This window comes from Haliotis cracherodii, unplaced genomic scaffold (assembly GCF_022045235.1).
Source record: "Haliotis cracherodii isolate W230 unplaced genomic scaffold, xgHalCrac1.p SCAF_18, whole genome shotgun sequence".
NCBI classification, from domain to species: domain Eukaryota; kingdom Metazoa; phylum Mollusca; class Gastropoda; order Lepetellida; family Haliotidae; genus Haliotis; species Haliotis cracherodii.
Genome location: NW_027266273.1, coordinates 13840636 through 13852402, shown reverse-complemented (window position 1 = coordinate 13852402; position 11767 = coordinate 13840636). Strand labels below are relative to the sequence as shown.

General features: G+C 42.4%; 1 protein-coding gene across 1 annotated transcript; it reads left to right on the top strand.

The window, feature by feature from the left end:
• The first annotated feature begins 531 nt into the window (after positions 1-531).
• Positions 532-11203, top strand: LOC139466049 (EGF-like domain-containing protein 2). Its single transcript, XM_071248064.1, has 10 exons — positions 532-577; positions 1010-1144; positions 3219-3350; positions 3615-3835; positions 4274-4428; positions 4965-5107; positions 5935-6019; positions 8812-8992; positions 9848-9968; positions 10655-11203. Exons 1-10 carry the CDS (start codon positions 532-534, stop codon positions 10822-10824), a joined length of 1389 nt encoding a protein of 462 aa, XP_071104165.1. The 3' UTR covers positions 10825-11203.
• Positions 11204-11767: the final 564 nt, after the last annotated feature.

Below are 11767 nucleotides of genomic sequence, written 5' to 3'. Positions count from 1 at the left end.
TCTCTCTCGCCCTCTCTCTCCCTCTCACACACTCTCTCTCTGTCTCTCTCCCTCTCTCTCTCTTACCTAAGGCTTTCATCTCCCTCTCTTTTCTTTCTCCTCTCTCTCACTCTTCTGCCCCTATCTATGTTTCTCTCCAGCAACACTCTCTGAGGTATATCTCTCTGTCTCTCCCTCGTGCATCTGACTATCTCTCACTTGCCTCTCCCACTCTCTCATTTTACTTTCTTTCTTCCTCACTGTTTCTGCCTCTATTCTTCTTTCTCCTTCACACACTGTCTCGGTGTCTCTTTCCGTCCCTCGCGTCTCTGGGTAGTGTGTATGTTGTTGTACTTGTAAGTGATTGACTGTTAGCGTTATCAACGAGAATCTATCAGTTACGTGGATAGACAGGCTAAAGTTATGTATTTCATCAATAATAACCTTTTATGAGATTGAGAATACGCTATGAACCATTGTCTTAATTGGATCGTACATTTACAGAAGATTTAACGCTGTTCCTCCAGGTGTTCATTCCACGAGACCTACACGATGAAGACTTTGACCGTTTGCGTTGTGGCTTTGCTGGCTCATCTAGGTAGGTTATGACATTCCCTTTTCACTTTCTACCTCTATCCGTAATAATGAAGTCATATAATGTTATTGAATTAATAATTAATGTATGAAAATGAAAGTTACTTCTGAACACTACGTTCCAAAAACAGTGCTTTGAATACAGAAGCATTTACGGGAGTGACTGAGTATGGTTTTACGCCGCTTTTCGCAATATTCCAGCGATATCACGGCGGGCGACACCAGAAATGGGCTTCACACATTGTACCCATGTCGGCAATCAAACCTGGGTCTTCGGCGTGACGAGCGAACGCTTTAACCACAAGGCTACCCGACCGCCCGCATTTATGTGAAAACTTTTCATACAGATTTTCATAAAAAGTTGCATTTTCATTGACAAATATATGTCCTATCTTTTGTGTGAGTGTATGTTATTAACCTGAATTCTAATTTCTAGCGGCTGCCTCATTTGATTGTCGCCGGACATCGCAGACATGCACATCACCGACAACCTGTTCCTACGCCGCCTCAGCTTGTGACTGCGCTTCCGCAACAAACCCATCGCAGGGACACGACTGTGGTCTAGTAACAGGTATGTTCTCATCTGTGAACTGTTCTTTTATGTGGTCTGCGCTTACTTCCGTATGTGTAAATGTTGTACAGTGAGTGAGTGAGTTCGGTTAAACGGCGTGTCAGCCTAATCTTGGAGGACAGCCCGAAGCGATGCAGGTCTCAGACGTTTACCATTCCGGCGAAACCCATGAGCATGGGTATGGTGCTGACAAACCTTGAAACAAATTCGGGGCGAACCGGGATTCGAACCGGCAATCATAGGTTTCTAGCGTGCCCCTGGGACGCAACTCTGAACAGCGAATTCCGGCGCCTCAGACCACCCGTGCCCTATCTTTATACAGAGAAATGCCATTGCTCCGAATTGTACTTTTCCCCGGCTGCGTCATACCAAAAGACGTTAAAAGGTGGTACTTGTTGTTACCCTGTCTGGCGCTCGGCATTAAGGGGCTAAAACAAGGACTGGTCGGCTCGGAGTCAGTATACTGTGTCTCAGTGGGGTATTCATGTTAAACTGCGGCATGGTATCTCAGTGGGCTAGCACTATAAATCGGCATAAGTCCGGACTAGTACAAGCCCCCCCCCCCCCCCCCCCCCCCCACCCCCCCCCCCCCCCTCCCCCAACACACACACACACACACACACACACACGCGAGCATGCACAGCGCTATATAAGTGCAATAATCTTGGACGCGACGTTAAACCCCATTTCACCTCAACTCACCTCACTCATATAAAAAAATTACATTTACATCTACGTTACATAATTATGTACAATGTGATAGTGCAGCAGTGATGTCTGAGTTTATCATAACAAATCCATTGACAAATCCCATACCCGGTAACAGGAGACAGATCATCGTCATTCTTTAATCTTAGATTAAATAATATTATATTCTTATTGAACTTTTTGTGAAGCACAGTTACTTTTAATTTTAGTGGCAAGTTGGTTGGTTGTTTTTGGTTGTTTAACGCCGCACTCAGCAATATAAGCTATATGACGGCGGTCTGTAAATAATCGAGTCTGGACCAGACAGTCCAGTGATTAATATAATGAGCATCGATCCACGCAATTGGGAGTCAGCCAAGTCAGCGAGACTGACCACATGACCTCGTTAGTCGCCACTTACGACAAGCATAGTCGCCTTTTACGGCAAGCGTGGGTTGCTGAAGACCTATTCCACTTCGGAATCTTCACGGGACTTTAGTGGCAAGAATAGGTCTCCAGCAACCGTTGCCGGTCGTAATTAGTCAGGTGGTCAGGCTAGGTAACTTGGTTGATTGCATGTCTACCCACCTCATTTGCGTGGACCGCGGTTAACAATATCGATCACTGGCTCGTCTGGTCCAGACTCGATTATCAACAGGCCGACGTCATAAAGCTAAAGTAAGGATTGATGAGGCGTTAAACAACAGACAAACACGTATGCACGCACACACTTATGTGCAAACCCTTAAAATTCGAGGTTTAGCTAACAACAAGGATATTGAAGAATAGTACACAGCTCCACATGTAACAGAGATGCTTATCGACATCCTTGTCAAATAAAAAGTATACTACGTTTATAACGAACACGTTATAACGAACTGGCGGATATAACGAACTTATTTCCCCGCAACCATTTGCTGTACATACACTGTGTATGCTTATAACGAACTACGGTTATAACGAACCAAAATTAGTTGTCCCTTTGAGTTCGCTATACTCGTAGTTTACTTTTAAACTCAAAACTGTAATTTTAGTTCCATGATTGAAACTTAACATCTTTGTTTGGAAGTTGGTTAAATGAGATGAATTGTAGAGAGTCAATCAAACATATCCTTTACAAGTTGTGTTAATCACTGAAAGAGAACTTAACTTGTTTCATGCCAGACGAATTTTATTTCGCAAGAAATACAAATACCAGCGTATTTTCTGCCTGGGTCCCTCTACTGCTACGGGACATATCTCTGGACAAAGAATCGCGTCTCCACTGAACACCCACAGAAACTCTTAAAGTGTCTTTATCATACAACAACTGGTAATCCTAGAGACTCAGCAATAAACCTTTTCAGCTATGATTGTGGATATTAATGTGCAACGTACTTTCTTTTAGCACAGGTAGGAGTCGGCGCTTGTGCATCTGCCGATCCGTGCAGTACAGGGGGTATCTGCTACGACGCTGGGGGAACAGCAACCTGTTACTGTGATGAAGACACGTACGGAGAATTCTGTGGCCTGAATCGATGTAAGTGACGCTTTGAAAGAGTGGACATCGGAAATATATTACATTCAACAAAGACGCTCGTTTTCAAAATCAAGTATATAACAACTGAAAATATTATCTGAATAACATTACATCTGCGCCTTCATTTAGACACATATTATTCATTGCGTGAAAGTACAGACGTTAGGACAAAACTGTATTGGGTCGATGATCGGTTTCGTGGCTTTAATCAGTATCGGCGTTCTAAAGAATAAAGTGTTGTGACGGATGGTATCAATCTTTCAGTGGCGGTGGCGTGTGAAACGGGAAAAATGGTGATAGGAGTGAATCCAGCAGGGACATTCACTGGTCATGCCTACATCGAAGGGAAACGCGATGAGTCCAGCTGTAATCTGGCAATCGTCCCCACCCCTTCTCCTGGAGACAGTATCCCGGACGATTGGCTTGGATACGCACTTGACTTGGCCAACACCGGCACAAGCTGTGGAGACATAGTAGCCGTGAACGTACGTAGTACGGATTATACTACTACTACTACTACTACTACTACTACCATTACTACTACTACTACTACTACTACTACTACTACTTACCCGTAAATAACAGTGTCTTCAGCAGTCCATGCTTGTCGTAAGAGGCGAATAACGGGATCGGGATGTCAGGCTCGCTGACTTAGTTGATGCATGTCATCGTATCCCAGGCGTAGATCGATGCTCATGGTGTCAATCACTGGAATGTCCGGTCCAGGCTCGATTATTTACAGACCGCTGTCACATAGCTGGAATATTACTACTACTACTACTACTACTACTACTACTACTACTACTACTACTACTAATGGTAATAAGAAAAGATGAGTCAGACGCTTTCATGTCTATGTAAGTCATTTATTGACATGTGGGATATAGAGTCACACAGGTTAAACTTAACATTCTGTTATCCAGACTGCAGGTAAAACTGAATACACCCGCACTATCGTTGTCCAATACGAGGCTGATTTTTTGACCAACATCGACGATCTTTTCACCGCAAAGTGCGTGTTCAACGATGCTGGAGCTCTGGTATACAGCGGTATCGTCAAGCTTGACCCAGCATCTTTGTGAGTTTATACACACGTCAAATTTTGATATTTTGATATGCGAACGATAACTCAATCTCAAACAATATCACAAACAGATAAGTGGGTCCTTCATTGTTATTTGACAACCCTCATAGTACGGAACTTTGTCATGACGTTCAAGAACGATGCCAATAGAATACTATATTCCTGCGTATTGAGATTACGTTTTTAAAATTGTTTATTGTTAAAATTGTAATGAAATACAGTATTCAGTCAAGATATATTTCGGATTGCAATAGAATGACACAATATAATCTTTAAAGTTTAAACAGTGTCAGAAACACAATCAGAATAAAACGTAGCATGTATCAACGATGAGCAAATAATCAAATGCATAGGCTGAACTTGACGATTAATTATTAACGTTGTTTTTTGTTGCAATAATAAAGTTACTTTTTGTGGTGGAACACAACCACTAACATCTATTAAAAAGGTTCCTTGCTGCCTATTACAGTCAACGTAAACTTGTACTCGGAACGAACATTTAATGAGATATTGATTGATGTTCTGTACAGGACAGGCAACCTGAACCCCAAATCTACCGAAACAGAGTTCTCGCCTGTGGGCTTGACGGTGATGAGCGCAGGAACACCTGTTGTTTCAACTACGCCTATTGTGGTGGGTTCTGAGATCGTGTTCACCTTCACGATACCCACAGGTAAAACATTTGGTTTCGGGTGGCTGTTTTTCTTATTGTTGCTGTGCATGTGTGCGTATATCCGCATAAGATGTGTAACTCTCTCGAACAGCTTTGAATCCGGGGTAGAAAAAATAGGTCTTCGGCAACCCATACCTGCCGTAAAAGGCGACTATGCTTGTGGTAAGCGGCGACTAACGGGATCGGGTGGTTAGGCTCGTTGACTTGGATAATGCATGTCATCATACTCCAATTGCGTGGATCGATTCTCACGATGTCAATTACTGGATTGTCTGGTTCAGACTCGATTATTAACAGACCGCCGTCATATAACTGGAGTATTGCTGAGTGCGGCGTTAACAACAAACAAACAAACAAAACCTTTCTGAATCCTCCTTCTAAAGTGCATATGTTCTTTTCTGTAACATACATGAATTACTACCTATTGTCCCAATAACTGTTACTTGTGATATCAATACGAATTATCCTCTAAGATCTTTGGTAAGGCTGTCAGGTTACATCTTTGTTTTCTCATAATTACATGTGCGGTGTACAAGCGAGTGAATGGTATGCGACCCGTGAAGATCCGGGTTTGAACAGGTCTTCAGTAACCCATGCTGGCCGTAAAAGGCAACTAACGGGATAGGGTCATCAGACTCGTTGACTTGGTTGATGCATGCCATCCTATCACATTTGCGTGGATCGATACGATGATGTCAATCACTGGATTGTCTGGTCCAGACCCGATTATTTACAGACCGCCGTCATATAACTGGAATGTTGTTGAGTCCGGCGTTAAACAACAAACATACAAATGGTATGCTTACACGTTAATTGTCCACGCACAGAGTACGAGTCGATGAGGATTGTCACGGCCGTCGCTAACAACACAGTTGATGCAAGTTTGAAGACCCTTGATGTTGTCACCGCCAGGTACGAATATGAAAGTAGGGTGATTGTGTACCATGCCCCCTGAGTAGTGTAATGACACACTGCTCATCTGGAGACCGAAAGGTCCGAAGTTCTATCACCGTCCGCCTCGTACCAAAAGACGTTAAAATATGGAACTAAGTGCTACCCTGTCTGGTGCTCGGCATTAGTGGACTAAAACAAGGACTGATCGCCCCAGGACTGAGCTTAGCGCCAGCGCAGCATACCCAGGGAACCAGGCTGTGGACGGCTCGGAGCCGACATACTGTGTCCGTGTGGTATATTTTCTCATTGAGCAACACACACACACACACACACACACACACACACACACACACACACACACGTGCAGGTACGTCGCTACGTCTGTGCAATAATCTTCGACGTGACGTTAAACCCCATTATACATCACCTAACACACACACACACACACACACACACACACACACACGTGCAGGTACGTCGCTACGTCTGTGCAATAATCTTCGACGTGACGTTAAACCCCATTATACATCACCTAACACACACACACACACACACACACACACACACACACACACACACACACACACCTGCATGTACGTCGCTACGTCTGTGCAATAATCTTCGACGTGACGTTAAACCCCATTATACATCATCTAACCCATATATACTGTAGTTAAATTGATCCCGGTCTATTAACTTTGTAAAATACAGCCGAGACTTCTAAAAAGTTGCTTCAATGATGCATGTTCTTCCAGATGGTGGCATGTGCTGGGTCATTTCATGTCACGAAGCGCAGCAGGGGAAGTAATTGTTAGGGTAAACACGTAACTATTGCCATGTAACAGATACAAGACATTTGAATGGATAATCGAGTTTGGTTACTGTAATGTAATGAGTTTGGAACAGTATGTACGAAAAATAAATGTATTTCTTTGCAAAATTTATACTGGATAAAATCTTTAAAAATGCCTCTATTTTATTTTATTACATCCCCTTTCCAGGTCTATCCATGGTGGGTCAGTCCTGCACCACGACTGTGGAATGTATTTAATTTAATCTAGAAACGTATACAAAAGCAAGTCTAGCCACCTCAAGCTAGCTCTTTTATGAAATCAGCATCGGGAAGGGTATTTTGTTATATAAGAATTCATAGACTAAATGTTAGTCTAATGGTGGGTATATAGACTATCTTGAATGCATCGCTGTTATTATAGCTCAATATATATCATGTCGCTGCAACGTGGATATTTCAATCTCGTATATGTCTCTGATATTATTTTATCTAATTCATCTATCACGTAGGTATATTCCACACAGTCCGTGTCTCTGTAATATTGTTTTAATACAACTTGTGGGGCACGTGTGGCCGATTTGCGCAGAGTTGCGTCCCCCAGTCGCCCTGGATACGCTGATCGTTGATTCGTATCCCAGGTTATGAACCTTGGCTTGTCAGCACAATACGCACTCGTAGGTTTCACTAAAGTCTACGTTCCCTTTACGAGTGAGTGAGTTGGGTTTAACGCCGCTTTTAACAGTATTCCAGTTATATCACGGCGTGTCAGCTTAATGTGGGAAAAAGCCCGAAGTGATGCAGGTCTCAGACGTTTACCACTTCGGTAAAACACACGAGCACGGGTATGGTGCTGACAAACCTAGAAACATAATCGGGGCGAACCGAGACTCGGACCCACAATCATAGGTTTCTGGCGTGCTCAAGGGACGCAACTCTGCACAGGGAATCGCGGCGCCATAGACGACTGAGCCACCTGTGCCCCCTTCCCTTTACGACTACATTTTACTGACGCGTCATGATTCAGCTGAACGACAGCTCACTCAGCAAATATTCATTCTGATTCTACCACATTCATCGAGAATATCAGCTTGCATATGAAGTTATCCTATTTCATATCTGTGACATATGAAGTTATATGTAGTTAGAATACCCTAGCCAGGTTCATATAATACATAAATAGTGAGTGAGTGAGTGAGTTAAAATGTAACGTCACATCGCCAATATTTCAGCCATATCGTGACGAAGTACATACATACATTGCAAGTGATTCCATGATAGTTATAGAATAGGTCTTCAAAAACCCATGCTTGTCGTAAAAGGCGACGAACGGGATCGGGTGGTCAGACTCGCTGACTAAGTTGATGCATGTCATCGATCCCAGTTTGCGTGGATCGATGCTCATGATATTAATTACTGGATTGTCTGGTCCAGACTCGATTATTTACAGACCGACGTCATGTATGTTTCCATTCTGAAAAGAGTGTAGTTGTTGTTGTTGTTGTTTAACGCTGCACTCAGCAATACTCCAGCTATATGACGGCTGTGTGTAAATAATCGAGTCTGGACCAGACAATCCAGTGATTGATATTATGAGCATCGATCCACGCAATTGGGATCGACGACATGCATCAAACAAGTCAGCGAGTCTGACCACCCGATCCCGTTAGTCGCCTTTTACGACAAACATAGTCACCTTTTACGTAGGCCACGCCTACTAGTGGAAAACTGTTTCATGATTGACTGATAGTAAGGTGGGCGGGGCTTGTATTGCATTAGTGCGCTGCACGATGTCACTTGTCTCGTATTGATGTCTACGGTTTGTTGTGTTAACGATTGATTAAGCAATCTGTTAAGTTCTTATTGTGGACTTATATATTTATAAGAAACAAACCTCTATATGATTTTGTGTTTAAATGTTGAAGGTTAAAACGTAAAAACCGGTGTGCAAAATGTGTAAATAAATTCTTAGTTATGATACGTATTCCTATATCATTTGATATTCTGTTGTATTCAACAGTTGCATGGACGCAGCTGCCTTCCCTATCGCCGTTGAAGCCCCAACCAGGGGCACAGGGGGGACAGATAAAAGGGAAATAACTCTAAAACTGCGTGCCTTCCACTTTGACGGTAATGACCAAGTCGGGTTCAAGTTCACCGTAAAAGTGTGTCTCACCGCAAATGATGCCGATTGTGACCCTGTGAGTATTGGTTGCTGAGATACAGATCTTTAAAAAGTCACTTGATTTCACAAAACATTACGTGTGATGTCTGTGAAACATGGTTTGTTTTATTTGTTTGTTGTGCAACACCGCACACGACAATATTCCGGCCATATGACGGCGGTCTGTAAATAATCGAGTCTGGACCAGACAATCCAGTGATTAACATCATGAGTATCAATTCACGCAATTAGAATACGATGACAAGTTTACGACAAGCATGGGTTGCAGAAGAACTATTCTGCCCCGGATCTTCGCGAGTCCCCAGAAATATGAATTCATACACCAAGACATTCCTCAACTTGCCATTTTACGATTTCGTCTAATTCCTGTGGTCTAAAATGCTCCCTCGTCGTTTATTCATCCTGCGGTGTTTTATTGTACCGTAAACATTTCCCCACCCGATTATTTCATAAATCACCAGTTTCTTTCATTGGATCATAGTTAATCTGTCTTGTCATATATATTTTGTATTACATATACACCATGTGCGATGGACCAGTGAAGATCCGGGGTAGAATAGGTCTTCAGCAACCCATGCTTGCCGTAAAAGGCGACTAGCTTGACGTAAGGGGCGACTAGTGGGATTGGGTGGTCAGGCTCGCTGACTTGGTTGATGCATGTCATCGATCCCAATTGCGTTGACCAATGCTCATGATGTAAATCACTGGATTGTCTGGTCCAGACTCGATTATTTACAGACCGCCGTCATATAGCTGGAATATTGCTGAGTGCTGCGTTAAACAACACGTAAACAAACAAAGCGATGGATTAACATTTGCTGGACTAATATTTGTGTTATGTCCATACATAAATGTATAACATCTGTTTCAGGAAACGTGTAACGGAGTTGCTGCATCCGGTTTCGGTCGTAAGAAGCGAGAGGCCAGTGATGACGAGAAGGTCATCACTAGATACATCACTGTGCGAGACTCCCTGGCTGGGGGACAAGACGGTAGGTTATATTCAGAAATCATTTAACTTCACCTGAGTTCCTCTGAATTAACATAACCAACATATTTATTGACATTAAAAGGTCAAATGGATTTGTCCAACACACGAACATTCCATAGGAATATATACAGACACTTGGCAGTAGCATAAATATAAAACACTGAAATAAGTATAGTGCATATATAATCAATACTTCCATGAAAATCATTAAAATAAATACAAAGGCATGACATTTTGATGTGACGAATACTGTGCATTGTCTACACAAAATATTTTCTCTAATAACAATATCTCATGATAAGAGTGAGTAGGTGAGGGAGAAATAGTATTGTGAGCTTCATTTGAGTAATACTTTGACAGCAATACATCTCCTGGACAGGGTTTGTACCCATGATGGGAATCGAACCTGCTTCTACCATATGAATCATTGAGCTATGCAAAACAATGTTTGTACAGATTATTCAAATAAACGGAAATATTAATGGTGTATGTTAAAATATAGCTGTTTCAATAGTTTTGCAGGAAAATGTAAACTGAAACTCACCTACACCCAATTTAGGCGAAAACCACCCATTCGGGTCAACAAAGACGTCAGCACCACCCTCTAACGCCCACCCGGGTCAACGCAAACGTCAGCACCGCGCCTCCTCAAACTACAGAACCCATGCATGTCTTCTATCTTTTCAGGTCAAACTGGACTGACAAACAACGACTGCCAGATACCTGGACAGACAACCGTTGCCATGGTTGCTATGGGCATTGTCATCTTCACACTTATCATCCTCTGCCTTGTCCTGATCGTCCGCTCCTTGTCCCGCCGTACCCGATCCGAGTCCAAACAGGAACTCCATGCTTAAAACATGGAGGTGATTTTCGGCCCAAAATATCGATACAGCAACGTTCTAATATAATTTAGAACACTTCGCTATTTCTTACTGATTTCTCAATTTAATATGTACTTCATGACAACATATTTCAGAAATAGTTAGGTTTAATGATATTTGTAAGTGCAACGATTTTGGTAAAGAATGTCCTTCATGTTCAAAATCTAAAGCATACCATATGAAGGTTCACTATAGCAGACCTGTATTTTTACTTTCGCTTACTGAATGTTATGTGAGACTTAAGCTTGTGATACGTACCCCTCTTCCAGATAATCTCTGTATAGAACTGTACATCTTTATGTTATATCCTTTATAGTTTTATATTTTTGTAATAAAACATCTGACGCATTGAGCGATGGTTTTTTCATTCTCAAATTTTACCATCCGTTACTAGGCTGAAAACAGTCGCCGAAACACTGCAAACATATAGTCCCAAGCTATGATATCCAGTCACGTATATCACCATTTCTTGTATATTTCAACTTTAGTCACATGGGAGCATACCTTCTGTTGACCGGCAGTTCAGGACTGGCATTTGTGACTGGTGCAACAATGATGCTTTCTGTGTAAAAGGTCATTAAGTGTCGGTTGCAGTTTTCAGCTACTGGCTCATGGTTGACCAAAGGTATTTTTGCCGGTCAGTCAGTCAGTCAGACAGTCACTCAGTCACTCACTCACTCACTCACTCACCCACCCACTCACTCACCCCATCCATTCACTCACTTCTTATATCCGAAGTTGGCTAAACCAGCCTGATCTTAATGACCGTAGTTGGTGAAACATCACTCACTCACTCATTCACCGCACTAATTCACTCACTCACTCACATTCCATCCTCCTATCCATTCACCAACTTTTTATATCAGATGTTGGCTAAGGACTTGATCTCAAGACTCGGATATAACTAAACATTCTG